Genomic DNA, 27,455 nt, shown 5'->3' on the forward strand with positions numbered 1-27,455 from the left:
GTGCTGACAGAAGACACCTCACCGAGGAGGAGTCTGTGAACACCTGAAACCGCGTTGAACTCATACTCTTATTACATTTACAACTGAAAAAAAAAATTACCAAAAGCAGAAATGAGTGTGAAACTTTACCTGGTGGTTTATCCCACCAGCAGCACCTCAGTGCTCCCAAGGTTCTTGTTACCAGAACTTGCATCCAAATGGCAGCACCTCTGGAGTGGCACAGGGTGGCACAGGGTGGCACTGTGGTTCAGGGGTGGCACTGTGGTTCAGGGGTGACACACAGGTTTGTTTGGAGCTCTGTCAGAGCTCCACCAACACATCTCTGCTCTCTGACCTGAGCAAGGAACCCGGGTGCTTTAGGACAGAAGTGTTTTCAGACAGACACAGAACTGCAGACAAATTTAGGGTCAATTCAGAGGATTGCAAAGAGCCTTGGATAATGTGTTCAAGGGGCATGTTTTAAAATGCAGCTCTTGGCAATTAAGTGCACACCACCACCACCACCACCACCACTGTGCCCTTGGTGTGGAGGCAATTCCCCTGTGAGCTGAACTGCTCTGTGGTACAAACACCCTGACTGTGCAGCTGACAGAAGGATCTGGGCCCTTTATGATCAATTCAGCTTGTTCCACTTAAAAAATTCCCCAAACCTCTCACAACACAGCCATGGAGAAAAAGAATTCAAGAAGGTCTCCCAACCTGAGTCCCTCCTGAACAGGAGGAGTCCAAGCCCTGAGCTCCATCCAGCACTGCTCACTCAGCAGAGAAGTGAACATGGACGGGGCAGCACTGCAGCCTGGCAAGTTTAGCAGCCTTCAAAGACAACACCTCACACCTCGAGAGAACACTGAAAATCACTGCACAGAGCAAATCCAAGGGGCATGACTGGAGCTCCCTGTCCCCAAGCCAGCCCTGTAAAGCTCAGGGGCTGCAGCTGACACTGAACAAAGCAAAAAACACCAGAGGTGTCTCTGGCAGATTGTACCAACACAGAGCCCAGCTGCAAGTGCTCTTCCAGGACATTTGCACATGATTTCAGAACAACTCCTCCATATACAGATTCAATCTTCCACGTGACCACTGAAGTCAGAGGTCAGAAAAGCTGGCAGAAGTTTCACTCCAGGACAGGAAGGCAGAGCTAACACCACAGCAAGCTCTGCAGTCTGAAATACCAGCTCACATGCCATCAGTAAAGCACATATTCTGACTTCTTACTTGGAGCAGAAGCCTCAAGGAACAAAAAGGCAACTAAAAATATATCTGTTTTATTTACCAGTTTTCTAAAAAGCAAAGTCATAAAAATTAGTCACAAGTGGCAAAACCAAAATATATTGCACAGTGTACAGAAAACATTGTTGACATGTTGACAAAGTGTCATCACAAATAAATCATCTTACAACAGTTTGGAAAAATTACAGCTTCAGAATCTTATCTATAAATGGAGGCATGTAGATTTAAAGTTACAGGAAAATATTTTAATACCACCCTGTAAATGCAAACACTTTAAGGATGCAAGATTAAGTCCATAAGTAAGCACATCCACAAAATGCTCTAAATATACTTTTCTCTTCCTTTCACTAAGTTATGGTTACAAGATGGTCATTGAAAAAAAAAATAAAAGAAATGAGGACAAATAAAAAAAGACACGGGGGAAAAAAAAAAGCATGCTAAAGCAAAGAAGTTCAAAGTGGTAGAGAAGTCTTTGAAAATTATTTGTATAATGATGATGCACTCCTTTTATATAAAGCTTTCATTTTTCCCAAACCCTGGTCCATGTTTGTGTCTCCATGTAAAAATGAAATATATTTACTATGCTGGTATAGCTGCACTGTTCCATTTATGATTAAAACATTTAATACATCGGACGTGAACACCAACACTGGAAAATTTCTCATTCACTTTGTATTTACAAATATTTACGTTTAACCTTGCTGAGGTGTTAAAGACAGGCATCAGATCTTGCTGGGCAGTGCTTCACACCACATTTAAAATACTTACTACTCCTTCTTTGAAATTGTGATTCTGCTTGGTTCACAAGCTGACACACTTTGCTACCTGCAGAACCTGTCTCCAGTGCAAATTTTCCAATTAATAAATAATTACTTGAAACAAATTATTTCTTATGCTAAGCCAATACCAGTCATTTTTGCATGTTTTTGGTGCCAGATCTAACTTCACATCCTCCCTGTATAGAAAGAGAAATATTTGTATAGAATGCAAATAACCTTACATTTCAGTGAATAGAAATGTTATCCTACTAAAAAAGGAAATGCTTCCCATGAAAATTATTTTAAGACAAACATATTGAAGTTAATTGAATTAACTTTCGTCATTTTCCATCCCAAGACTCACAGCTGACATCTGGCAATACAGCAGCTAAACTGCTTTAAAGGACTAAATTAGTCCTTTTACTAACCAACACATGAACAGTTGCCTCTCATGTTCTCTTCCCACATCCAACAGACATAAAGAGCACAGGAACATAAAGAACACACATTCAAGTCAATACAATCTCAGAGGCATTAAAATGAAATCTTCGACAGCAAAGGATTCCAGCCACACTAAATTTGAGATTATGGAAATCAAATAGAGTTGGTCAACACTATTCTCAAAATCACTTCTTTTTTATGAGAACTACGTTCAAATGACAAGACACAGCTAATTCTCTCTTGCCACATACAAATTTGATGTTTGTTTAGCCACATTGGAAAAACTGATGGCCAGCCTCCTGACAGAACAAGTCAGCAATAAAGGTGGAAGTTACCCCAAGGTCTGGCTAACAGCCACTGGAGCATGGCCAGGCATCCTCTGTGGTCTTAAGTTTTTTAAATCTTTAAGCATAAGGATTTCTTGAGTAAAAATTTCTCAGAAATTATGCTTCAAGGTAATAAACAGTTCATAGTTTTGCAGTGTCCATTTACATAAAAGGCTACAAAGTTGTCTGCAGTCGTCTGTACTTACACATCAACATGAACTTTAATACCAGACCATCTTATAAAATCAGCTCAACATTCCTCTTAGACAAAAGAAGTTTCTACATTCAAAACTAGAGGAGACAAACAAAGAGGATGGGATCAACTGGTATGAGAAGGGCAAGTGTGAACTGATTTCCTTGAAGGTTATTTCTTCTACTGTGCTGGACCACTTCAAATATTAAGAACAATGCTAAAGAGCCACTAAGCAGAACTGCTCAACAATTTACAATGCTGAACCATCACCAAAAGGAGATTTGAAGAACCGTATGTACGTGAGGAGATTTGCAGCACTTCTTAACCCACTCTACAAAAACCAGTAGGCATCAATGAAAGTTTCTATAGTTTATAAAGAAATACTTGAGGCATGTAAGTGCAAAATGAGTCTTTTAAAGAAAAGCTATACCATCTTCAACAATGTCCTTACTGGGAAGAGATTGCCACCATTTAAAAAGAGATTCATTCACAAATGACTCTTCTAGAGCAAGAAAAACACATTTGCTTTTATGAACTGCATTCATCCAGCTGGATAAAAAGATTAAAACCTTTGTGGATCCTTCACTGTCGTTTTGAAGCAATTTTCAAAACAACAGGCTCAAAGGCTATGTTTGTTCTTCACTGACTTGATTCAGGGAAACCAAGTTGTTTTCTCCACTATCTTCAATCATTTCATTAAGGTCCATTTCATGGATTTCTTCATCATATGATGTATAAAAATTGCTCTGTATATTGTCCTCACAAAAAATACATTCCTAAAAAGAAAAAAAGAATAGAAGCACTCATAAGTAAAATGGAAAAAGCTTTTCCAAGCACCAGTCCACCTGCATGCAATCCTTGATTCCAAGAGAACCTTTCCACCTGTGCTGTAGCTACCAGATGCATTTTACTCCACAACTTTTCCACACACCATGGTTCTATAAAGTGCAAGAAATCAATGCAAGTACTTGAGAACACAACTGGAAGCAGTTGTGCCACAAGGTGGGTGCTGGTAGGATCAGTGCTGCAGTGACATTAACACCTCAATGAGGATTCCACTGCAATTCCTTCACAATGACTTTTGAAACACTCATGTGCAAACAGAGCCTCTCTGTTTGACAGCTTTTGTGCAAAAAAAGCCTCAAATGATAGAAAGCTTAGGGAAAAGAAAATGCAATCAGGTATTTGTGTATGAATAAGCAAGATACACAAACAAATAAAATTGCATGGATGCTTTGTTCTTTCCCCTTTCAAGCCATTAAACTACTTAGAGGAATCAATCCTGATTGAGAAGTCTGATAGATCCTTTTATATTATATTATAAAACCCTTTTATATTTATATTATTATATAGTATATTGCCATTCATTTTGTACTCTGAAAACAATGGGCATCCATTTCTGCACATAAAGTAGAGATTTTTATGTAGTGAAGTTTCTGCTGAGTTGCTGAAGTATTTCAAACAGAGACACAGAAATTCAGAAAGAAGAAGGAAATGTCTTGTACTGTATTCACCAGTACTTTAATTTCCTCCATTGGAAAGGAGATTTATGCTCAATTGAATCAAGCTAGAAACCACTGCATGGAAGCTTGAATTTCTTTTTTTTTCCTATGCATAATTGACCAAGCTTTCATAGCAACAGGAAAGGAAGAGTCTAACATAGGCAGCTAATAATTTAAGCACTATTATACATGCAAAAGTAATTAACCCACTAAACTTACAGAATTAGCAACAGTTTTTGGCAGTCCACCTTGCTGGATCCATGGATGAACTTCAATAAGCTCTCTTTTTTGTTCTTCTGTAAATTTTGGCTGTAGTTTCTGCATTTGCTTTAATTTCTGCTTATCTTCCTTTAAAACTGTTTCCAAATCCCTAAAATAAAATGCATTTAGAAATTGAGCTTCATCAGTTTCTGGGCTTCATGCCTACGTGAGGTCACACAGTCAAATACTAACATTTTTAAAGACTATTTTTGTTCCACAACGTTATGCTTAGAAATCTTATATGGGAAGCAAATGAAATGTGATTACTCCAGCTGCTCTCTGCATTTGCAGACATCTCTGGCTCTGGCTCACTGTCTTTTCAAATCCCATCAGTGAGAACAGTGTTCTTAGAGCAATTCAGGCAGCACCAGTGAAACCAGCAGAGCTCCAGTTTCCCTCTGCTGCTGCTGCAGGGCCAAGCCCCCTCCAGAGGGAGGACAGCCCAAAGCAGACCCTCAATGCACAGGAGATAAAGCAGGAGTGGTAAGATGTGTTTAAGAAGGTCACCAAGAATGAACTAAACTTTAGAAATCAGCTCTGTTTCAGCAGCCAAAATTCCCTCTCCCTCCAAATGCCCTACCTCCATCCAAACCTACAAAAACCCATCCCACAGCAAATTGACAAGCTCTATCCCTCTATAAAAGACAACAATAGAAAGCAAGCTCCAAGACACCCAAAATAATTTCTTTTCTTTACAGGATAGCTAAGAGCAGGTTGGATTTACACTTCACTTCTTGGGCACCACACTCTGACAATCAACTTTACTCTTCTTACCAAAATATCCTGCTCTTTGGCAGCCTTTGCTGCTTTTATGGGCTACTGGAATTCCCACCTGTGGCTGTCAACACTTCAGACTACAAAAGCTGAGAAATGTCAAACTATGTTTAAAACTAGGGAAAAAAACCCCACTCAAGTTCTTACAATGTATTCTTTACTTTCCCCATCATGCCTGTGCTTCTGTATTTTGAAAGCTTGTTCACCTGCCCTTTCAAAGGCTTGTCTTTACTGAAACCTCTACTTCTTCTCAGAACACCATTCACTGCTCCCAAGAAATATGAACAAGCAGGTTGAAAAAAATAATCCAGACTTGTCACCCCTTCTTCCCCTGTATCTGCTCTTTGCTACTGAAGTAGTGAGTTTTTTATTTTTTAAAATAAGTTTATTTTATGAGAAGCCTGGTGATTTTTACCTTCTACTTCCTTGTCCTAATTTACGGAGCAGAATGAACACATGGAAGGAAGTTAACAACCCAGAGAAAAAGTCCACAAGTCCAAGAGCAGCATTGCACTGAATGTGGCACCTCAAGGACAGGAGCCAAGGACTGGAGATCTTCCAGCCAGACCATGCCTAGATCGAAGCACATTCACCAGGGCTTTCTGGGCAAGTAGTAACAAATCACTAACTATGGAACAGCTTCCAAAAAATACACACAGCTCATTTCAACTCAGGAAATTGACCTAAAAATACAGCTAAACCTAATTAAACAATTTCTCCTTCTTGAGAAGTTCTTGTGTAGTGTACAAAATATAAAAAGGAAGCAAAAGTTTTCTTGGCACTGAGCTAAACATGAAAACCAGATTATTTCTGCAGAGACAGGGATTCCTATACATCCTTCCTCCTGAACAGGATGTGTGAGGGGCTGTGCCAGTGGCATTACCTGGAGGGGATCTGGTAAGTCATCATCACTGTGTCATCTGTGTTGGCCATCAGCAGCCAGATGGGATCCTGCAGCACATACTTGATGAAGTGCTCACTTTCCTCCATTTCTGTCTTCATTTTGGTTTTATGATGATTCTCTGAGGAATCAATGCTGCCAAAGTATTTGCTGGTGTGACTAGTTTCACTGCTACCTGTAAACAGAGATTTAACATTCCATTATAAATTGTCCAATACATGGATTATCTGAGTATTTTTGACTGTAGAGAAGATTAAAGAGAACTGAATGTGTAAATACAACCACTATTCTAGTTCTTTTTTTTAAACAGAGGGAACTTCCACCCTTGAGTAACTGCATTAATCTTCTACAAACTCAAATTCTTAAATAAAATCTCCAGTAATTTTCAACAGAATAATTAGCTCACTTTAATTTAAAAGTTTTAAATGAACATGAAGGAGTATGGTTTTTTTATTATTTTTTTATACCTGCATAATATCTTAATGCCTGTTTTACACACACTTAGAAAAGGTTCTATTCTGCAAATCAAGCACAACAGAAAAACATTTGTACAAGGCAGTACGAAAGAAGTCAAGAATAAACTATGCAACAGGAGCAAAGATAAAGCTTTTCACTTGCTGTTCATGGTGTTTGCAGCACCTCAAACTGTTCAGCAGTGCCAGGAGGGTTCTGGCTGCCTGAGTTACCTGTTCTGCTCCCTGACATGCCACAGCCATTGGAGCCAGAGCCCAGGGACTCAGCAGCTGCAGACACACCACTCCCTGAAGAGGCTGAGCCCGTGCCTGAGCATGCATCCTCCTGCAGTAAAATGTCAAGCAGGACACTGGACATGGAGAGCTCATCGCTGTTTTGAGCATCCATTGGAGATTCAGCCTAGTGATAAGGAGAAAAAATAAAATTAAAAACCCCAAACACCAAAAATCGAAGCTGTTTATTGCTAAATGTAATAGCTTTGTTGCTTTAAATTAATAAATTCTCAGGAATTATGCTTCAAGGTAATAACAGTTCATAGTTTTGCAGTGTCCATTTAAATAAAAGGTTACAAGGTTGTCAGCACTTCTCTATACTTACACATCACCATGTACTTTAACCCAAGACCATCTTACAAAATTAGCTCAACATTTCTCTTAGGGAAAAAAAATTCCTACATTCAAAACTAGAGGAGACAAACAAAGAGGATGGGATCAACTGGTATGAGAAGGGCATATGAGATGAGCCTTATTAATTAATGCATTTATTACTAAATGTAATAGCTGTATTACTAATCACATGAATGATTAGTAATAAATCCATTTCACTTCATATTCTAATGTTGACATGATTATTCAAAGACCAATAGCATGCCAAGGAATAATGAATGGAGACCAACTGCGTTTCTCTTCAAAAAATTAATAATATAGTTTCATAGGAAAGTAAGAAATGTATTTCCTGTTCACTGTTGGCAGCACCTCCTGTCCTGGACAAGTCAGACTTTCCCCAAGCCACTCACAACACAGCAACAATTGCTCCTACTGTAATCTACCTCAAAGGATTTGCAGCAACATCCCTCTGTGGGCTGGGAGGTTCCAGCTCCTTAAGATGAGAAGGAAGAGCAGCACTGAGAGTAGTAAGAAAATGTTCTCAGGTGCTTCCCAGGCAAGATCACTAATTTGTTTATTTTTAAGGGAAAGAGCATTAACTACAATAATTTTTAACCAAATCAAAACTTGTCTGCAAATCAGTTTCAAGATTCAATATTAGCAATTAAGGCTGACAGAACTTAGCAAAACATGTAATAATGGAAAGAACTGACTTTATCCTGAACACATTCCTGAATAATGGAAGGAGGCAGCCAAAAAAAATTCAAGATGCTGCTCCATCCCATCAGCATTTGTAATGATACTCCATGGTGCCTTTAGAAAGCACAAATAATAGTTTACATATTTCTACCATGGAAACCTTTACAGCTCAATTTATTTGTTAGACTGATTTATCAAACTGAAATAAGTCAATAAAAAAACCCTTGAAGTTACCAAATAGCACAGTTTTAGTGCAACAAACAAAACAAAAATGAAGTTATGGTCTGCAAGAAATGATGAATTCTTCATTTACTTTGGTTGTTTGTTTGTAAACACAGATGTGGTTTTAATTTAAATCAGCTTCTTTCACACCACTTACAGATTGTTTTTCCCATGCACACAAATTCACTAGCATAAAAGTTTTTGCTAAAAATAAAGTGCTAGTTTATTTCAGTGGTTTTCAGTGGGCTTATGCATATTCTTATTTTCTTCAATGAAATGGAACAAAACTCTTTCAGGGTATATTTCCAAGTTTCCTAGTGTAACTTTAGAAGAATGATGAGGCAGATTTAATTTTTAAAGGTTGAGGCTATTCTAATGTTTGGACTTCACCTTTTGTTCAGTTTGCTCAAGTTTGAATTTACCAGCTACAATTGTGAATTTACCAATTACATTTGTAATGCTCCAGGCATTATATAACTTCTGTCTATTGTTACCAAGTTGCCCTGGAAGGGGAAGGACTGGAAATGCTGCAGGAGAAGGGGTGTGACCCAGACTCACAGGTAAGGATTCCTTGCCGCTGCCGTTGTCTGCTGTGCCGATGTTGCCCATGGCTCCCTCCTCGGCCAGAGCTCCGTGTAACCCCGCAGCAGCCCCGCTCTCTGCAGTCTTTGTGGTTTCCTCCAGCTGCAGGAGGTTCAGGGGAGAGCTGCACCTGGACTGGAAGAGTGGAGGTGAAGCCTGGTCCTGAGGAGGCGGCGACTGCGGAGTGCAGGAACGGGAGGGGTCCTGGCGGGGCTCGGCCATGGGGGCCCTCTCAGGCTCTGCTGGGGGGTTGTACTGGAATGGCTGCGCTGGGAAAAACGCCTGCTGTGGGAAGGGGCTGCCTGTGGCAAAGGGGGGCTGTGCTGGGAACACCGGCTGCGAGGAGAAGCTGGGATGGCCAGGGAAGTTGGGCTGGCCGGGGTAAAGCGTTTGAGGTAAGTTATTGTTCATCTCCGGGTACACGTAGTTGGGGAGCACGAGAGCCACCACAGGGGTCATGAAAGGTGCAGAGAACTGGGATGGCCCCATGGGACAAGTGTTTGCAGAGTCTGGCAAGTGACTGAAACCAGAGAGTGACGTTTCAGGAGCCGGTGGCACCGTCCCCGCTGCTGGGAAAACGGGAAGGGAATAGGCAGGCATGACAGTGGGGAAGGACACTGCTGAGTAGCTGGCTTGGGACGTCTCTGAGGGTGACCAGGCTGTGGCATTTAACCCTTGCAGGGGGAAGCGGTGCGGGAATTTGGCCCCAGAAGTTGTGCTGTCCGAGGATTCCTGCGGTTTAATGCGCTTCGATTTCCTGTTCTTCCCGCTCTTCTTCCACGGCTGATCCGTCCCAGACGTGGCGTTTCTCTGTCCACGGCCACCTGCAAAAGGAAAAGCTGTAAGAAAGGTTCTGAGGATGCAGCTATACAGGACCTGTGTAACTATTTAAATTAAAAAGTTAAGATAAAAATCTGAAAAAAATGCTTAGCAGTGTCTAACTTCTGTTCCAAGTCAAGTCACTGCCCAAATGAGAACAAAGACAGCACTTCTGAAAATGCCATCCAGAGCTCCTAGGCCTAATAAACAAAACAATCTCACCACTACTGCTACTCTCTGCCATTTCCATCCTGCTGATCACATTATTACCTTAAAGGCAACAATTATCAGATTGTCTCACCAATTACACAACAGTGGAATGGAGAAAACTGGAAAACAAAGGAGCTGAAAACAAAACAAAACCACAAATCTGAACAAAACACAGATGGCAAGACAGAAGGAAAAGAAAAGCAAGGGAATACAAGCACAGATACAGTAAGGCAAACATTCTAAAGAAGGTTTTTTTGTCCTTTGAGAGTAGATGCATGACAGTAATAGTAGAGAGAACAGACAAAAATCAAAATATTAGTTACTAAAATGTCCATTTTAGTAACTAAAAGCAATATTCCACTTTAATCTTTGAGCAAGATTTGTCAGAAATTTTTTCTGCGGGTTTTGAAAATAGCATGCAACTGTCACTGTTCACACTGGCCCCACAAAACCACTAAAAATAGAAATGCCCTCCCAACTGGATTTACTTTCTATATAAATACCAGTTTTATGGTGAAAACTATTGCCATACCACGTTCAGCAGGCCGTCCTTTTGGTTTATCTTGTAAGTAGTAATTGCAGTGTGATTGAAAAATATTAAATCTCTTTATTTCTTTGAATTTGTTCAAGAAGCTCTGCTCCTCTTTTTGTGTATGCACTGCAAGCACTTCCTTTGTAAGTCCCAGTTTTTTAAATGGCTCCTTCTCTTGATTTATGTGTGCAGAGCTGGATGGAGGGGCAAGAAGTTGGCCATCTATGATTTCTGCTCCACTTGGACCATCTTCTATCATTTCTACAGGAACAGAAGGCAAAATACTCAAGATGAAGCCAAGAAAACCCTGTACATGCATTTTTAAGGTATTACAATTCTGTAATAATTTTGCTGCAAGTTTAAGATTACACATTCCATCCCTATTTATTCCGTTTCCTAAGGCCACCTTGGCTGGAAGAAAATGTAAATCATGAGCAGACATCAGCAGTTCACATGTCTCAAATTTGAACTTGCTAGCACTTGCCATCTTGAAGAAAAAATATTAGCAAAAATCCTACCTAATTCAGGTTGTGTTTTTTTGTCTCCAACATGAACAATGGTGCTACTGTAGCTGCACTGACTGGTGAGGGACACAACACTTTCAGGCTTGCCAGGTAAAGCCAAAGATGTTAAGTGAGCACCAACCACTGGGGGACCACTCGATTTACCAGATGCCTTCAACACAGCAGGATCTGTTAAAAGAAAGAAAGTTGCAGCTTACTGAACATAAACAAGAGCAAATTCAAGTTACATGCTGCTAGGGCTGCAAAACAGTAAAGGCCAAAGTGTGCTTGACAAGACAAAAAAGTGAACTTTTTACTTTACATTCTATTCCAGGAATAGAATGACTGTGGAGCAACAAATGCAATCCTCTAAGCCCATACACAGCCAAACCAAACCTTTTCAATAAGGGATATTTTCCTCTTTTTCTGGTCTTCACTCTTCTTTCATGGCACAATTTTGGAAGAAATTTTCTAGTCTCTTCCAGCCCAAGAGTAAGTTGCCCCAGCTCCCACAGTGTTGTACACTGATTTCTTTCATTAGCTGGTTACTGTAAGAGCTTTGTTTTGAGCATCCAGCTCTTTAAAATTCTCTCCCCTGAAAGCTTCACACAGTAATCCAGCAGAGGTCAGAGCAGTGCCTCACAAAGCAGCATTAAAACATTCCTCCTCTCATAGGAATACTTCCATAACACATATTTAAGATCTAAAGTTTGCCTTTTTCCTGACTGGGGACTTCATCTGTCTCAGTCATCAGTGCAGCAAAGAGCTGGTGACCCACATCATCTCCTGCCAACCAGAACCACAGATACTCCAAATTACAGCATTTCAATCCCTGCTGTAGGACTCTTTGTTCCTGCTCTACTGATACCTTCTAATTTGATTCTAAAAGCTGCATTAGAACTTCTTTTTGAAGCTCATCAAATAGCTAAGATCATTGCCACAACCAATTTTTGAGAAACTCCACTGGACACTCTCCCTTCAGCCTCATATAATGACAAGGTAGAATGAGCCAATCTCTCATTTGCATGCAGTTCTTTACCAATCTCACAGTCCTTGGACTAACCAGTTACAAATCTTCACTTAGCTCCCCATCCTGACAAGGGACTATGTAAATACTACATCTAAGGCCTAAAAAATTAACTGAATGTTTCTGTCTGCAGCAGACTTTTTAGACAACTTGCCTCAGTAATCCCCAGCTTTTTGTTTCATGGATGAACATTGGGTTCTAACATCTTACAAAACACAGAGCATTCCAATGCTGCATTTTATCTTCTCTTGTTCCTTTTTTTTAAGCAGAAAACTAAGATGTGTATTTTTGTTGCAATTAATTAGCTGCTAGGTTCTTCAGCTGATTGCTCTTACAAGTCCTAACTGTGAAATAAACTTCCTACATTTGATAATGATTCAAGTCTTGAACCTCAAAATCCTACTGTATTTTGCACAGTACAAATTAGTTTATTGCATCTACAATCCAGATATGCATATGCATATTATATGCATCAACTACTCGGTATTTTAGTTGTAAGGAAGATATTAATGCTAAAAGTTAAATCACCAACATCAAACCCTGAGAAAGAAGCCATGAGGTCATGCCTAAGATACACTTGTCATTATTTTGCAAAGAAGCATCCAACTGCCTGCCAGCAAAACTCAGCTATGAGAAAGCTGTGATGTGGAGTTACCTCCCAAAGGCTGGATAGAATTATCAGCTGCTTTTGGTTCATGAACTCCAGAACTCAGTGATGCAACACTAGTTGAAGGCTCACATTTTCTTTTTGCTGTACCAGGCACATTACAACTCTCCAAGTACCTAAAATACAAAGATTTAGCAATATTAGACATACTAGTCCTGTGTCCAGAGGTCAAGAGTAATTTACTCACAGGTTGCTCACCTGATGACACTGTCCAAACAACTGATCTGCTGATAGGAATACACAGGTTGCTCTTTCCAAGCCAGCTCTTCAGTAGTCACATTTTTTGGAGCAACTGTTCCTGCAGTATCCTTTCCCCCTACACCTTTCACCTGGCCACCAGCAGTATTCTGTTTTTCTGTGGAAGGAGATACTGCTATTATGCATTTAAGACATAAAATCCTTACAAACTCTCCTAAAAGCAACAGTAGTAAAGGTTTTTCATTTCTACATGTTTAGCAGGTCAAGAATTAGCCACTGTAATGCACCAATAAATGAATATTATGTAAACATTTGCCTGTCCTTATGGGTGCTTGGAGTTACAAAGTTTAATTAGATTGCATATGGATCCAAAGGGAATAGACACTATGGCTGTAAGAGAATATATATAATTAGTGTTGAAACCCACTCAGGATGAGGACAACTCTAGTGCCCACTTAAATTATTTCAAGACAACCTTAACTGTGTTACACCACCATTGATTCAAACACAGTATTTTCCTGGGCACAGTAGAGAGACACAGGACAATAAAATCTGAATTGATAAAATGCTGTTGTTATGCATTGAATAGAGCTCAACTAGAAAAAATTCCTGCTGCCATATTATCCAAGGCAGCAGCACAGGAGACTAGGAACTGCTCATGTCTTACCTGCCAAAGACTCTTTCTTGGAGTCCAGTTTTGCTTTGCTGTCAGTGAAAATATGCTGGCCTTTATTCTTGACCTTACGGGCATATTGACAAACCTCCTGAAAGCAGTTTAGGAAGAACAGTTATTTCAAAATTTTGACATAAAACATTATGCACAGTGATTCCTCAGTAGACTAAATCTAACCTCAGTTAATCTCTATCTTGCAATTATTTTGATCACAGGAGAAATATGTATATATACAATTTTATTGTGCAGCTGCAGAAATTTGGAGTTGGGAAGAGAAGAAATTTAAAGTATGTTTCCTGCAAAGAATTACTCTCTATTCCTTTTAATCTGTTTGAATAACTTGGCTAGGAAAATAGAAAATACCCATTACAAAGATGACTTCAGGAAAAAAACAAACCTATCACTTGGTAAAAAACCCTAAAGTCTAACCAAACACTGAGAGGATGTAACAGAACTGGACTGTAACAGCCTTCATTGTCTGTGGAAATAGTGAAGGAATGCCAGGCAACTATTTCCCTGTTAAATAAGAAATCCTGAGACTTCATCTGCTTACTCCACCAGTGTTTAAGAACTGAAAGCCAGGAAAGTGAGCACCTTGGCAAGAGTAGGAGTCTGCAAAGTCTGATCACAGAAGCACAAATCAGATTTGGGAGAATTAGCCTACAAGCAATACAACTTATCAAGGAAAATTTTTGGCTTTCAGAATTAAACAAAGTAAAGTTCTAAGCACAAACTAGAAAATTGTTTTATTCCATTTAATTTATTTCATTCTATATAAATGCTGTCTTTTTGCGACATTAAAAGCGACCAGGGTCAAGCTATCCCTTGGTTCTGCTGGTATTACTGCATTTAATCTTCTTTCTTTCATTTGGGAAAACAGTAATTACAGACTTTCTCCTCCCAAAAGAAACTGCTTTCACATATCTGGCTGGTTTTCCAAGAAACACAGCATATAATATGTAACAGAGAGATTAAGTGAACACACTCTACAGGTTTAAATTCTCTGTAACACTGACTTTCCTGTCTATCACTGTGCTTCAGTACCCTGAGGCTTCATCTACACCAGAAATGCTTATTCCCTCAGACAAAAGAGTATTTCTGTATTAAACAAAAAAAGAAAGATGGCATTTTCTTTACCCTTTCTCATATTTCTAATTTGAAAACATTATTCTAAAAGTTAAAAATCCCCACTTAGTTTCTTTTGTGCCACATACTTGAATGAGAAAAATCAAAAACCTACTGGTTTATCCTTATGAGTGTCTTCATTATTATTTCCTGTGCTGTCACTGGAGGATGCCACACTCATCAGATGCTCATGTGAACCATTGCTACCCAGACTCCCATAGCCACTGGATCCACTGTTGTGTACAGGCTGTTAAAACAACATAAAAAAAATATATGTATGTATGTATTGTATACACATACCCACCTCAGGACACCAGTAATTCCATGTCAGGAAAAGCGATTTTATTTTATGTTGGGTGTTTTGTTGCTTGGGTTTTTTTTGCTGTTTTCTTTTTTGGGGTTTTTTTGTTTTGTTTTGGGGTGGTTTTTTTGTTTTTTAGTTGGTTTTTTTTTGTTCTGTTTTGGGGTGGTTTTTTGGTTTTTGTTGGTTTTTTGGGGTTTTTTTTTTTTGGTCTTCTTTTGTTTGTTTATCTGGAGGACCCCACAAATACACAAAATTCTTAAGATATCAAGTGGAGCTTTAACATACTTCAGTAAGTCTCGTGTGGTAATGATGAGTGCAAGGAATTCCAAGGATTGCAGCCACCAACTCCAGCAGAGTAGGAGCAGCCCCAGCCAATGTGGCAGCAGGACAGAGAGGCTGTGGCAGCAGGGTGTGAGCAGGGAAGGAAGGGGCAGAGGCCCTGCTGTACCTGCAGGAGGAGCCTGTAGATCTGCTCTGTGATCTCCTGAACGCTGGGGTGCAGGATCCTGTCCTCTGTGTAGTTGGGAGCAGCAAAGACATCTTCATTTAAGGGACCCCTGCAGAAACCAAACAGACACCAGCTCACTGCAAATTCAGGTGTTTCAACCACAGAGACCACTTTCAATTTACCACCTACATATCCTACACAGAGTTTAATGCTTAGTCTGTTCCTTCATCTTAAGGATCTCTATGTAAACCTGAAGGAGGGAAAAACAAAAATATCCTGACTTACGTCCTAACTTTGTGTCTCCCAATAATAAATGAAACTTTTCGACTCCAAGGGTTGATGAAACTGGACCAGCTGGTGTCCATGGTGATATAATCTCCATTCCTAGTGCAGAACCTGATTGGTGAATAGTCAAAAGGCTGCCCTCCATACTGAAGAACTGCAATGAAGGAATCAAACAGAAATTTCAGATTAATGTTTGCACAATTCCACGGAACAATTCAGGATTTTACAATGAACTGTACATTCATGGAGGGAATGGACAGTCAATGTACTTCCTCTTTATGGAGGAAGATGACACTTGAGGGAACAAATACTGGGTACACTGAATCATTTAGAAATTCTGAGCTACCAGAATAAGCAGATCTTCATAATTTACTGGACTATGGTCAAGAAAATCACCTTTGGAATACAATAAACTAAAGAAGGCTGAAGAAGTGGCTTTACAAACTTTGCCAGAATGGCTCTTATTTTCTTGTCCATGAAATAAGAAAGAGTAACATGTAAGATATGACAACTTCTTTCACATCATTCTCATACTTTTTTTTATACTTTCATTCATTTCATACTTTTATGTATGAAATATTAATTTATAGCCAATTTGTTTACAATAGATATGTATTCTTCTTTGAAAGTACAAAACTGAGTCATTTCTCATTTTCATGGATTTGCATTAAGAATCAAGTTGTGCAGTAAAAGATTCAGTATTTACTTGTGGAAAAGAATCAAAGTCACAATTAAATTTCTACTACTACTTGTTGAGGTCTTTATAGTAATTTTAATTAGGTTCAAGAAAAAAATGGATATTTCTACACAGTAAGAAGTTACATACTTTTTTTGTGAATTGCTAGCATTAAGGGTCTGTCATTTGGGTGAAGATGTACCAAGACTGGTGTTCCTATTAAATCCTGAGGTAGGTATCCCAACAGAGGTACTGCTCTGGAGAAAGAAAGACACAGAAAACATAATAAAAATCAAGTAGAATAAATGTACATTTCATGTTTGAAATGTTTTCATTTTAAGAGTTCTTTGCTGCATTTCCTGTGAAGAGAATGAATAATTTTAAGTTTACATTTGATTAAAAAGCAGTGCCAAGTTAACAACAGTCACAGACTTAGGGCAAGGGAGGCTTTGTTTGTTTCTAGGATGGTGCTTAGACCAAATCAAGGAGTCTGCTACAGCAGTTCTGTCCTTTCTTTGCTGCCTAACTTTAGAGGATAAATACTTACCCCAATTTTAAAAGAGCATTAATGAAGTTTAATCTTGTAAAACTCTCCTGAAGGTAAATAGTACCCCAATCCCTTGGCTGGGAGCCATGGCTAAGGATCACAGGATTACCACAGCTGAACTAGCACCAGGGGAGCTGACCAGCACTGAAGACAACTTTCTCACAGGCAGGTGAAGAGTTCAGCTCAGAGGAGCTGCAAGGGAGCAAGCTTATTAACTAGAAAATTCAAAGCATTGGCACCGAATTCCTGCACGTTATCCATGACCGCTTCTAGTGATGTGAAAAACTAATTCATGTGACAAAACAATTTTTATGGATCACTTCAAGCATTTGCATTAAGGATAAAGAGTGTAAGTTCACAAATACCACTCTGCACCCTACCCTGAAGGTTAACCACTGAAAATGTGCTTTGGAAAAAAAAAATGTACTAAGTCAACACAACTCAGTGATGTTTAAGTTGCCAGATGCCAGCAAGTCCTTCTGTAAGCTCAAAATGCTGTGTATCTCCCCCCAGCCCCACTCACTGCCAAAGGCCCAGGGCCAGGGAGATACCTGAGTATCTGAACAGCTTTAAGGAAGAACTCAGCCCCAGACAGGGGATCTGTGTCAGGCAGGAACCCAAAAGCATTATCAGCAAATGCCTTCAACACTGCACTTCCAACAACCCACTGGAATTACATCAGTTCCCCAAAACATCAAACATACCCTTCCAGCAAAGAGCCTGAGAGGGGAAAGTGGAGAGCAACTAATGCCTTATTATCAAAGCAATTAGCTCAATAATCAGTCTTAAAAGCTTGTAGATGAACTAAAGCAACAGAGCAGAAAACTGGCAGGGAACTCATACCAAACCAGATCCCTTTGACACATTGACATTTAGAAGTGCTGCCAAGTTCAAAGCACATGAGGACTTTAAAATCTCAGTCAACTCCAAACAACTTTAGCCAAGGCTTCATCAAATAACACCATAAGAAGGTTCTGTTCAGCACTGCTCCTCTTTGCCACCTGCTTTATGAAAGTCAGGGATCTACAATGTGAGACTGAGCTGGCCTTGCCTGCTCTGATGAAAAGGAAACTAAAAGATGATCCAGGACTTCCCACACTGCTGGAAAGAGGAGTTACAAAAGTGGAGTTAAATTTTCCTGATGGTGCCAGGCAATAAAACTACAGGCAATGGTCCCAGACTGGAGTCTGGAAAGCTGATGCTGGATGTTAGGAAAAGGTTTCTAACAGAGCAGTGCAACACAGGAGGTTTCCATACAGATTGAGTCATCTCTGTCTCTGAAAGTTTTCAGGCATTATTGAGACAAGGCCACAGCTGACCTTAGCCAGGACTGGGCAAGGTTTCATTTCAAGCAAAAGGACAGAACCAAGAGCTCCAGCAGTCCCTTCCAAGCAGCCCTTCAGTGCTCATATAATGCTGTATTTGAGAATGATATCTTGGCATCGTTATGCTTCCTCATAATGAATAACTCATAAAAATTCAGAGGTTAAGTTAATAAATTAATTTTATGAATGCAAATACACATGTGGCATAAGAATGGCTGATGAGGAGATGCTGCCAAGTTTAGTTTGTGTTTCATAGAACGACATTTAAAGTGTCAAAAAACATGAATAGGAAGTTTCTTTATATTATTATTGTAAGTTACACACAAAACTGCTTTAAATTAATTTACAAAGATCATTCCACTACAAACTTACACTCAGTAAATGTGTGAAATATCAAATATATTAAGGCAGAGATCAGACAAATATGCATAAAGTTAATTTCTGTAATCAGTCCGTGTTCATGGGTTGGAAAAATGCATATTTGTCTGATCTCTGCAGGTCAATCTCTGCACAGAGTAAATTAAGTAAAAATAAATATTTTCTTGAAATTAAATGGATCATTCCTATATGTATTTGTCCCCAGGGTTCAGGATTGGGTTTAATGTCAAGCAACAGTTTCAGGGTTATGGTATGAACAACACTCAGTCAACAGCAGGTGCTCAGTTGCACATTTTCAAATATTAAGATTCTGCTTTCTTTAAGAAACTCTTGCTTTGTGTTTTCCACCAAACCCTGGAGAACTTAAGAGTAACAAACTGCATATGCATATCTTGGTAAACATTTATCAGGCTGCCAATGCTCTCGGGAGTTAAATAATTAAAAATCAACTACACAATCACAAGAACAGAAATAAATAACACAAAGTCCTAATTTCAGACCAAGATAGCAACCCTCACTGGAAGTGTTAGAAAAATGGTACTTGAGAACAAGTGGTAACATCAAACTAACAGGAAAGAAGCTTCCATAGGATTCACAAGGAAGGATTTACTGCTCCACTCAAGCCCAAGAATAAGGGCAAGGCTCTCCACTCAGCAATTTTGCCATTGCTGTTAAATGACCACTGGAGATCACTGAGCTGTGCATGCACAGGGGAACAGAAGCTTTGCACTGTGCCCTCAGCCTCTTTGCAGAGATAAACCCACTCTGCAGCTGGCTTGAAGCTTGGAAATGAAGGAGAGAGAAAAATCCATGAAGACACAATTACAGTGGATTAAGTGCTTTTATCAACTTGAGCTGTTGAGAGGGACTGTATAAACCACAGCATGGAAAAAGAGTTTGTCAGCATTTCACTGCCTATCCTCCAGGAGCTCAGCCACAACATCTGCCTCTCTACAGGTAAAACTGTCTCAGAAGTCAAGCAGTGTTCTTTTTACCTTGACTCCATCTTAGTCAAACATCACAATAACCTCCTTTCCCCAATCCCCTTCTCTTCTGCTGCATTTAAGGATTTTGCCAAGAATGAAATATTTTTTTTAGAAACTAGATTTCCACCCCAAAAATACCCCAGAATCTCAAAATTGTCCATTATGCTCCTACTCTCTCTGAAGACGTCCCCACCATCTCAACCTCCAAAGAAAATTTTAGCATTCTTAGAATGTTTAAAAACAAATGGGAGAATCTCAGCAGTCAGATGTTAACATTGCAGCTTACTTGGGTTTTGCTAAGGAGAAAAAAAAAATCAAAATAAAGCACCAAATATCAGAAACCATCACAAAGAACATATCAAGGAAGTGGAAAAGGAAGGGGAAAGGCAGTGTTTTCAACTCAGGAATACATGAATTCTCTTTTCAAGTCAAGTCCCCAGGGCTCACGATTGGGTTTAATGTCTTTATCCATGATCTGGCCAAGGGCATGGAGAGCACCCTCCATCAGTTTGCAGACAACAGCAAATTGGGTGAGAGAATTGATTCTCCCAGGGAATAATTGACAGGACAAGAGGAAATGGCCTCAGGGCAGGTTTAGACTGGCTATTAGGAAACATTTCTTCATGGAAGGGGTTGTCAAGGAACAGGCTGCCCACAGGAGGGGTGCAGTCACCATCCCCAGAGTATTTAAAAATGTGCAGATGAGGCATTTAGGGACAGAGCTTAGTGCTGGACTTGATGATCTTAGAGGCCTTTTGCAACCTAAACGATTCTATGAAAGGTTTAGACCTCAGTTCCTAAGTCTTTGTATATACATTAAGATCACAGGTGGCATTTTTGTTTCTAATTTAGGCTGTAAATACTTACTCTAACCAGCTTTTATGACTATCAAAGCAATTTGAAGCCTTCAGCCAGTGCAATTTGAATTGTTTTTATATACCTTTTTTTTAGAAGTTCTAATGTTGTATTCAAAAGCTGTACCTCTAGCTGTCCCTGGGCCAGCAGAGAGCAACAGCAGCACACGTGCTGAATCAAACTTAAAAAACCAAAAAACCCACACCTAAATGTCTCATACAGGTAATAACTGGCAGCACAGGAATTCTTTTGAACGTGGATTCATTGTTTGAATTTATGTCCAGAATTTCCCAAGAGGGAAGGAAAGTGGAAGAACAAGTTGTTAGCAGGCACTTAAATACCAGTGTAATGTGTTCTCATGCATAGTGAAAACGGGGGGGGGATGTGCTTTTCTTAGGTTAAACACCCTTCAGTAGTTGCATGATTTTTAACCCCATACAGACACCTTAAATCCTGCCAAGATATTGGATAGCTTGCTCATCAGTAAATTTAAAAATAATTTTTTTAAGTTACCTTTCATCTACATCCTGAAACAAACAGGTTGGTGTGTGCGTAGTTGTAAAAATCCTTTTGTCAGGAGGAATTCTGGGTGCTGAGAGAAAAATAAAAGCACATTAGCAACTGGGGGTTTTGCACACATAGTACTTCAAGCTGCCAGTCCCAAGAGCATAGAGGAAAGCAGCAAGGACAGAGAACAGAAACAATTCTCTTTCATTTTAATAAAGCTTGAACGCATCTTACTTTTAGGAAAGCAAGCCAGTCTTTGTGCACTCAATGCTTACCTTCATAACCAGAATGGACTTTTTCTGCAAGCAACACACAGCAAAGCTGGTCTTCTGCTATTTCTGGGTCTTGCACTTTGATAAGGTAGGGAGTCATCCGGAATGGGTGATAGCAAATCTCATTTTCCCGCTCCTTTCCCGCACTAATAATTAAAGAGAGTTAATTATTTCAACAGATTCATCTTACACTGAACACAATTTTAATTTATGCATTTCCCTCATGACACAAGAACTGCATGTTAGCTACTAAAATAGCACCCAAGATCTTAGCTTGACTTTTTTTTTTTGGTGGAAGAGAACCTAATTCTGATGGTATCCTTTGTATACCAACTTCCATAAAGATTGTGCTGTTCTCTCTACTGCCTGAAACAATATCCACAGCAGCATTACATGGAAGTCTGATAGAAAACCAGCTCAAACAATAAATTAAGTTACTTTGTTCTCCTTCAGAGGGATGAATTTACAGGGCTTTTTTATGAAGCCTGCTATACCCCCTGAGTTAACACAAAGGTCATCTTCTAATCAATATTTATTCCAGTTTAGAAGCAGTGAAGACTCAATATCTAATAACAGGTGTTTGCTTAACCAGAATGCAAACACAGTAATGAAAACAACAACCATTTACACAGTGACCAAAGAAGAATCAGTTGTAATAAGTTTATAACAGCAGAGCTAAATACAAGTAAAGCTTTTGAAAGCGGTAGTTGGACAAAAAATCTCCAGTAACACAAGCAGTTAAAAAATCTCCAGTAACATTTCTACAGCACATGCAATGCAACACTCTGGAGCTCTGCATTACCTCCAATTCATTTCAAGTTTATTCATACCTCGATAGTAAGTATTTCTATTTACTCCAGAAGTAATTAAATAATTGGATCCACTATTTTTGCTTCAGAAATGCTGCCAGAGAGGCAGTAAGCATCAAGAACTCAAAGCGCACATGAAAGAACATGAACTAAATTGCCAGCTTTTACTAAATAAATAAAAAACCCCCCAAAACTAAAGAGGAGTGATTGGGGCAGGAAAAGAAGGAAGAAAAGCAAATTAAAGAATTGTGTCCTCTCTTAACCAGAGGACAAAAGAGCAAAGTCAAGTAACCCTTGAGTATCTTCCTAGGGGATACCTGAGATAAATCTGAGCCATTGGTTTTTTAGAATGAAGGAGACTGAAGCAGGTGCTGAACAGTTCTATTTCCATGACCCAAAGGCTTTCCAGAGCAGGAGGAGATGCTGTACCACCTTCCTTTATGGCACAAAGTCCATACTCACAGGGATTAACTCCCAAGATGGAACTTCCTGAAATCAGTTCCATTTTCTCTGTAGCTGCTACAGTTCATCAACTCAAGGATGTGCATGTGTTTTGCTTTACAATCACATTATGAAAAAGCATGAAGTGTTCAAACCATATGGTTCTTATAAAAGTCAAATCCTTATGTAATGCTTGGTTTCATAACACAACACTAAGCTTTACAATATTGTCTTACCTGATGCGACAGAAAAAAGATTTCTCTTCCATGCAATCCTGGGTGGAAGACTCTAGAAATATTAAACATATTTCATAACAAGTTACAAATTACTAGAAGATGATGATATTTAGTGTAAGAATTTTTTCTTAGATAATACATTTTTTTAAGTTTCAGTTTTCCCTGAACTCTCCATATGTACATCATAAGCAACTAAATCTGAACATCACTCAGCTTCTGAGGCTGGCGTGTGAATCACAGCTCCTGCTTTATCAAGTCTTTTTCTTAAACATATCTAAACAGCTCTCCAGTCTGAGCTGCTTACTCTTATCAACATTTTTACAGTACTTTCTACCAATGACCAAAAATGTTTGGTTACCTAGGACCCCAAATCTGACCATCAAATGCACTTCCTAGCACCCCTCTTCTCTCTTTTTCCTGAAGACTTCTTTCTTGTTTTAAGCTAATTTCCCTCCTTTTCCAGAGTAGCCACACACTGATTCCCAAGGGAAGCTCTGGCATTTCAAAGGCCTCCAGTGCACAATATTTTGGATATTATATTGTTTGGCAACAAATACATAAGAGAGTGCGCACACTTCTACTTGCTGCATTTTTTAAATACACAAACATAATAAAGCTACAGAAAATGTTTCAAGAAAGCAAAACCAAAAAACTCCTGCCAAACTGAGTAATTAGGATTATATATAATTTACCACTGACCCTGTTTTGAGCCAGAGGTTGCACTGGAGAACTCACAAGGTCCCTTCTGACCTGCTTTATGTTTGCATTGCTTAGCACATGTTTACTGCTGATTGTTTTTTCAGATTAAATATGGTTCACACCCTGGCTTTACTTCACAGATTTAGTATGCAATGGATTGGAATTTCAAACATTTAAAGCAGACCTTGAATTTCAAGTATTTAGTTGAAACAGTTGGCAGATATTTCTCAATTACTAACAGCTGCAGGTACATGAGTAAAACAATCCTACCACAAACAAATATCAAGTGCCCTGAGACATCTGATCCTTCACCATTAATTATCCTAATATAATTTTTCTAAGGCTAGAAGAAGAGAGCTGTGATTACACTTGGTGAGTGTCAGTGATGACAGCTGAAATACCTTTTTCTACACCATAATCAAGGTGTCCAGTATTCAAATCATAACTATTTTAAAAGGAAGGAGACAGAGCATTGTCCCCTTTACACTTGAGGAAGAGAAAATGTGAAGAAAAATTGTTTTCATTTGATTGCTAGTACAAGTGGAAAGCAAATTCACCATTCAGCATGAATTCCTACTTTGTTTTCATTCATCATCTGGCTGAAAGGGGAATGAGAACTGATAAATAATGACATTGAGAAGACTTTGAGCCAAGAGACAAGTCTTGCTGATTTACAGAATAGATTTGTACACCTGGTGTTGTTCAGAGGTGTTCTAATAATGACCCTGTGCTACACCCTCAAGAAGTGATGGGGAAGGATGGAAGGACATCCAAAATCAGTATTTGCATTTGTGTGACTGCAGGAAGGTCAGAGGAGTATCTGCTGCTGAGCCCACTCACCAGCTCTATTGCAGATGTTCCATGATGGTAATCTGTATGGGGTGGTAGAAGTATAGAACACACTGACATCCTGAGGTGCCAAGAACTCCACAAATTTGGCATTTTTAAAATAGCCCCTCTTGCAGCGAAGGATAGAAGCAGCTTGATCAGAGATGTATAAAATTTTCCCAGTTATCAAAGAAACAGCTACAGCAAACATATCCTAAAAACAAAAATCTCAAATTATTTAGACTGTTTGAAACATTCTTCAGTGCAGCATATATTTCTGAGAAAAATATTTAAGATATAAAACCATTAGTAAGTTCAAAATAAGAATTAAGGAAATTTAATTTTATTACAGATATTGAACACAATGAATCTGCTCATTAAGTAGACACAGAATATTTTTCAATTATGCAGTAAGAATAATACACTAGTAAGAATAATACACTACTATTTTTCAATTATGCAGTAAGAATAATACACTACTATTTACTGGGTTACAAGCCCTAAACATCATTGTCTACAGTTCTGTGATGCAAAATGAATTTACAAACTAAGAATTAATGACCTTCCAGCTCTATAACTTCACATTTTCCCTGTGCTTGTTATTACAGACATGATTTACATGTAAGAAATTCAGGCATTTTTGAAAGGCTGTTTGTGTTAGCTGGTCCATCCACAAAAAGTGAAAAAAGGGCTCTAAAGCACTTGGTAAAAAATAATGAGTACACAGGTGGGAAGAAGTCCCACACACTTGTATTGTTTCTCTTCCTGCCACAGAGGAGCTCCCTGCGTCACAGCCTTGAGTGCTGCACTCACAAACACTGCACAGGAACCGAAGAGCTGCCAGCAGAACACTGCTTTCACAAACAGATATTCACATTCATTGAACAATGTTTATGATATTTGGCTGAATTTCTCAGTTGTACTCTACACTTCCTATCTATCTCACCTTGTGGGCAGTCTTTACTATTCACACGTTCAACAAAACCCACCTACTTCAAGCTATGGAACATCCCCCACCATGCTCTTGTTTTAGAGAGTTCAGACTTCATATATTCAATGAGGTTGCAGCTCAAAAAAATAGTAGAAGATAGTCTAATACATTTAGATGCCATTATTTTTTGAAGACTCCATAATTTATTCCTAAAATACTAATAATATGGAAATAAATATAATTTAAAAAAATCATTCAGGTTATCATTTCACTGCTAGAACTCCAGTGATGGTCCTAGATGTTCTTGTCTCTATGAGAACACAGCATCACTGGACCCCACAGAAAGCCTGCAAAGAGCAGACAAATCCCACAGGAAAGCACACAGTGACTCCAATACTTTTGTCACTCTTCAGTCACACTAACACAAAACTGGTGAAACATCAAATAACCCCTAGTTATAAGAATAAGCTGAAGTAATTCACTGTGTGCCTCAACCAAAATTTGGAAAAATTTAACTCTCCCAACTTTTGCAGCTGCACTGAAATGAAACCCAAAGATGTGTCTCAGGGCTTTGTATCACATGGACACAGGGATCTGTGACACCACCACCTCCAGGCACGAGGTACCACTCAGAGGATCAGGGAGGTCAAACTTCTTATTTCCCACCTAACCAACAGAAACAAGTTTGTAAAATCTGAAAAGACTCAGAGTTTCTTAACATCCCCTTAGAGGCAAAAGGCAGTTTCTTCAGCTTTGTGGCCTAGCTACCAACCTTTCCCTTGTAAGAAGGAGGCATGGCTGAGAATTCCATTCCAGGAAACCTTTTCAATCCACACTGAGACTCAGGGCAGCATACTCACCGCATTTTTCATGATGTATTCTGAGGTTATAGTCTCCACTTCTTCCACTGTGTAAGATGATACATTGAGACCAGCAGGCTGGGATTCATTAATCATCAACAACTGGTAATATTCCTCATTGGCTACATGAGAACAACAAACAATTTCTAATCAAGATTATCAATAAATACCCTGCCCACAAGCAGTAAATGGCAAAAATATTTTTTGGCATAAATGCAGAAGTTGTGAAGTTGGCAGTTGGGAAATCTAGGCACTACTCCAAATACATCATTTTCCCTGGTAGAGCTTCCTCATCAGTAACTCAAACAAAAGTACACATCTTAATCTACCCATATATGAATGGTCACATATTGTAGTCTGACAGCTCAAACAGTATGAAACTGTAAATTGTTTTCAAATCGATTTTCTAACTCAACCAAACAGCAGTAAAACATCAAGTCTCTAGAGAGCTGCTTCAACTCCCAAAGGAACAAAAGTTAACAAAGCCAACAAATAGGAACAACATGGAAATATCTGGGTAGGAAGGTTTTCAGTCATAGAACAGCTGTCTTTGTAGAGCTATGTTTATTTAAACTCCTGTTTTGAAAGTTTCACTTTGGCCAGGTTGGCATTATCTAGGCAGTATCACACTTTATTATTACCTTTAACTTGTTTAATGCTTTTAAGGGCATATTTCAATGTGGTTAGGACACTGGATTTGCCTTTGACTCTCTTCTCAGAAGGAAGGTGAGCTTTCAGCTCCTGCAGTGTTTTCAGCAATTCCTTTTGTGTTTTGGCTTTAGTGGACTGCTCACTACTGTAAGATGAAAAACAAAAACCACAACATCACTTGAATGCTTGAAGTGACACATCATCCTCAGAGAAGCCCAAACATACTCTGGCACTTGTCACTGACATCAATTTCTATCACCAGCCTCAATAACTTTACCAGTACTCACTCAGTATCACGTTCCAGAACTTAAGGAAATTCTTATGTGACCATTTAAAATGAAAGATTTACCACCACCTGGAATGTAATTGTAAAATGGACTCTGTATGTGCAACAGTACATATGTCCAAGCACCACAGAATTTTTTTTTTCTTTGCCACAGTCCCCCTCCTCCCTTTTTAGTGGTATTTTCCTTAGTTCCTTTCAAAATCAAACTCAGAAATGTTCATGGACTCCAAAGGAGAGAAGCAGGAGGTCCATTCAACTCTTCACCTCCTGTTCAAGCAGGTTCTCTTAAGAAAGGTCCCTGAAAAGGGAATGGCAATGGGAGAGCATCAAGTTAACAAAACAAATGGAGAAATCCTTTGAATAATGTATCCCATCTAAGCATGGCAACACAATAAATAAGATGAGGAAA

At 39.1% G+C, this 27,455-nt stretch overlaps 1 protein-coding gene across 3 annotated transcripts in view; it reads right to left on the reverse strand.

Annotated features, from left to right (window-relative positions):
• Positions 1–1,249: 1,249 nt before the first annotated feature.
• The window catches only part of PER2 (period circadian regulator 2), a 50,675-nt gene continuing 24,469 nt past the window's right edge, over positions 1,250–27,455 (reverse strand). For all 3 annotated transcript variants that reach the window (XM_066556513.1, XM_066556510.1, XM_066556512.1), the window contains 20 exons: positions 26,751–26,905; positions 26,110–26,231; positions 24,331–24,532; positions 22,792–22,843; positions 21,309–21,451; positions 21,040–21,118; positions 16,586–16,692; positions 15,760–15,913; positions 15,475–15,583; positions 14,838–14,969; positions 13,592–13,688; positions 12,925–13,081; positions 12,715–12,842; positions 11,048–11,221; positions 10,530–10,790; positions 8,945–9,792; positions 7,073–7,259; positions 6,369–6,561; positions 4,670–4,820; positions 1,250–3,724 (listed from right to left, as the gene is read on the reverse strand). In XM_066556513.1, coding sequence (XP_066412610.1) covers positions 3,575–3,724; positions 4,670–4,820; positions 6,369–6,561; positions 7,073–7,259; positions 8,945–9,792; positions 10,530–10,790; positions 11,048–11,221; positions 12,715–12,842; positions 12,925–13,081; positions 13,592–13,688; positions 14,838–14,969; positions 15,475–15,583; positions 15,760–15,913; positions 16,586–16,692; positions 21,040–21,118; positions 21,309–21,451; positions 22,792–22,843; positions 24,331–24,532; positions 26,110–26,231; positions 26,751–26,905 — 3,601 coding nt within the window. In that variant the 3' untranslated portion in view covers positions 1,250–3,574. The remainder of the gene's footprint in view (positions 3,725–4,669; positions 4,821–6,368; positions 6,562–7,072; positions 7,260–8,944; positions 9,793–10,529; positions 10,791–11,047; positions 11,222–12,714; positions 12,843–12,924; positions 13,082–13,591; positions 13,689–14,837; positions 14,970–15,474; positions 15,584–15,759; positions 15,914–16,585; positions 16,693–21,039; positions 21,119–21,308; positions 21,452–22,791; positions 22,844–24,330; positions 24,533–26,109; positions 26,232–26,750; positions 26,906–27,455) is intronic.

Source organism: Molothrus aeneus, chromosome 10, assembly GCF_037042795.1.
Source record: "Molothrus aeneus isolate 106 chromosome 10, BPBGC_Maene_1.0, whole genome shotgun sequence".
Lineage (NCBI taxonomy): Eukaryota > Metazoa > Chordata > Aves > Passeriformes > Icteridae > Molothrus > Molothrus aeneus.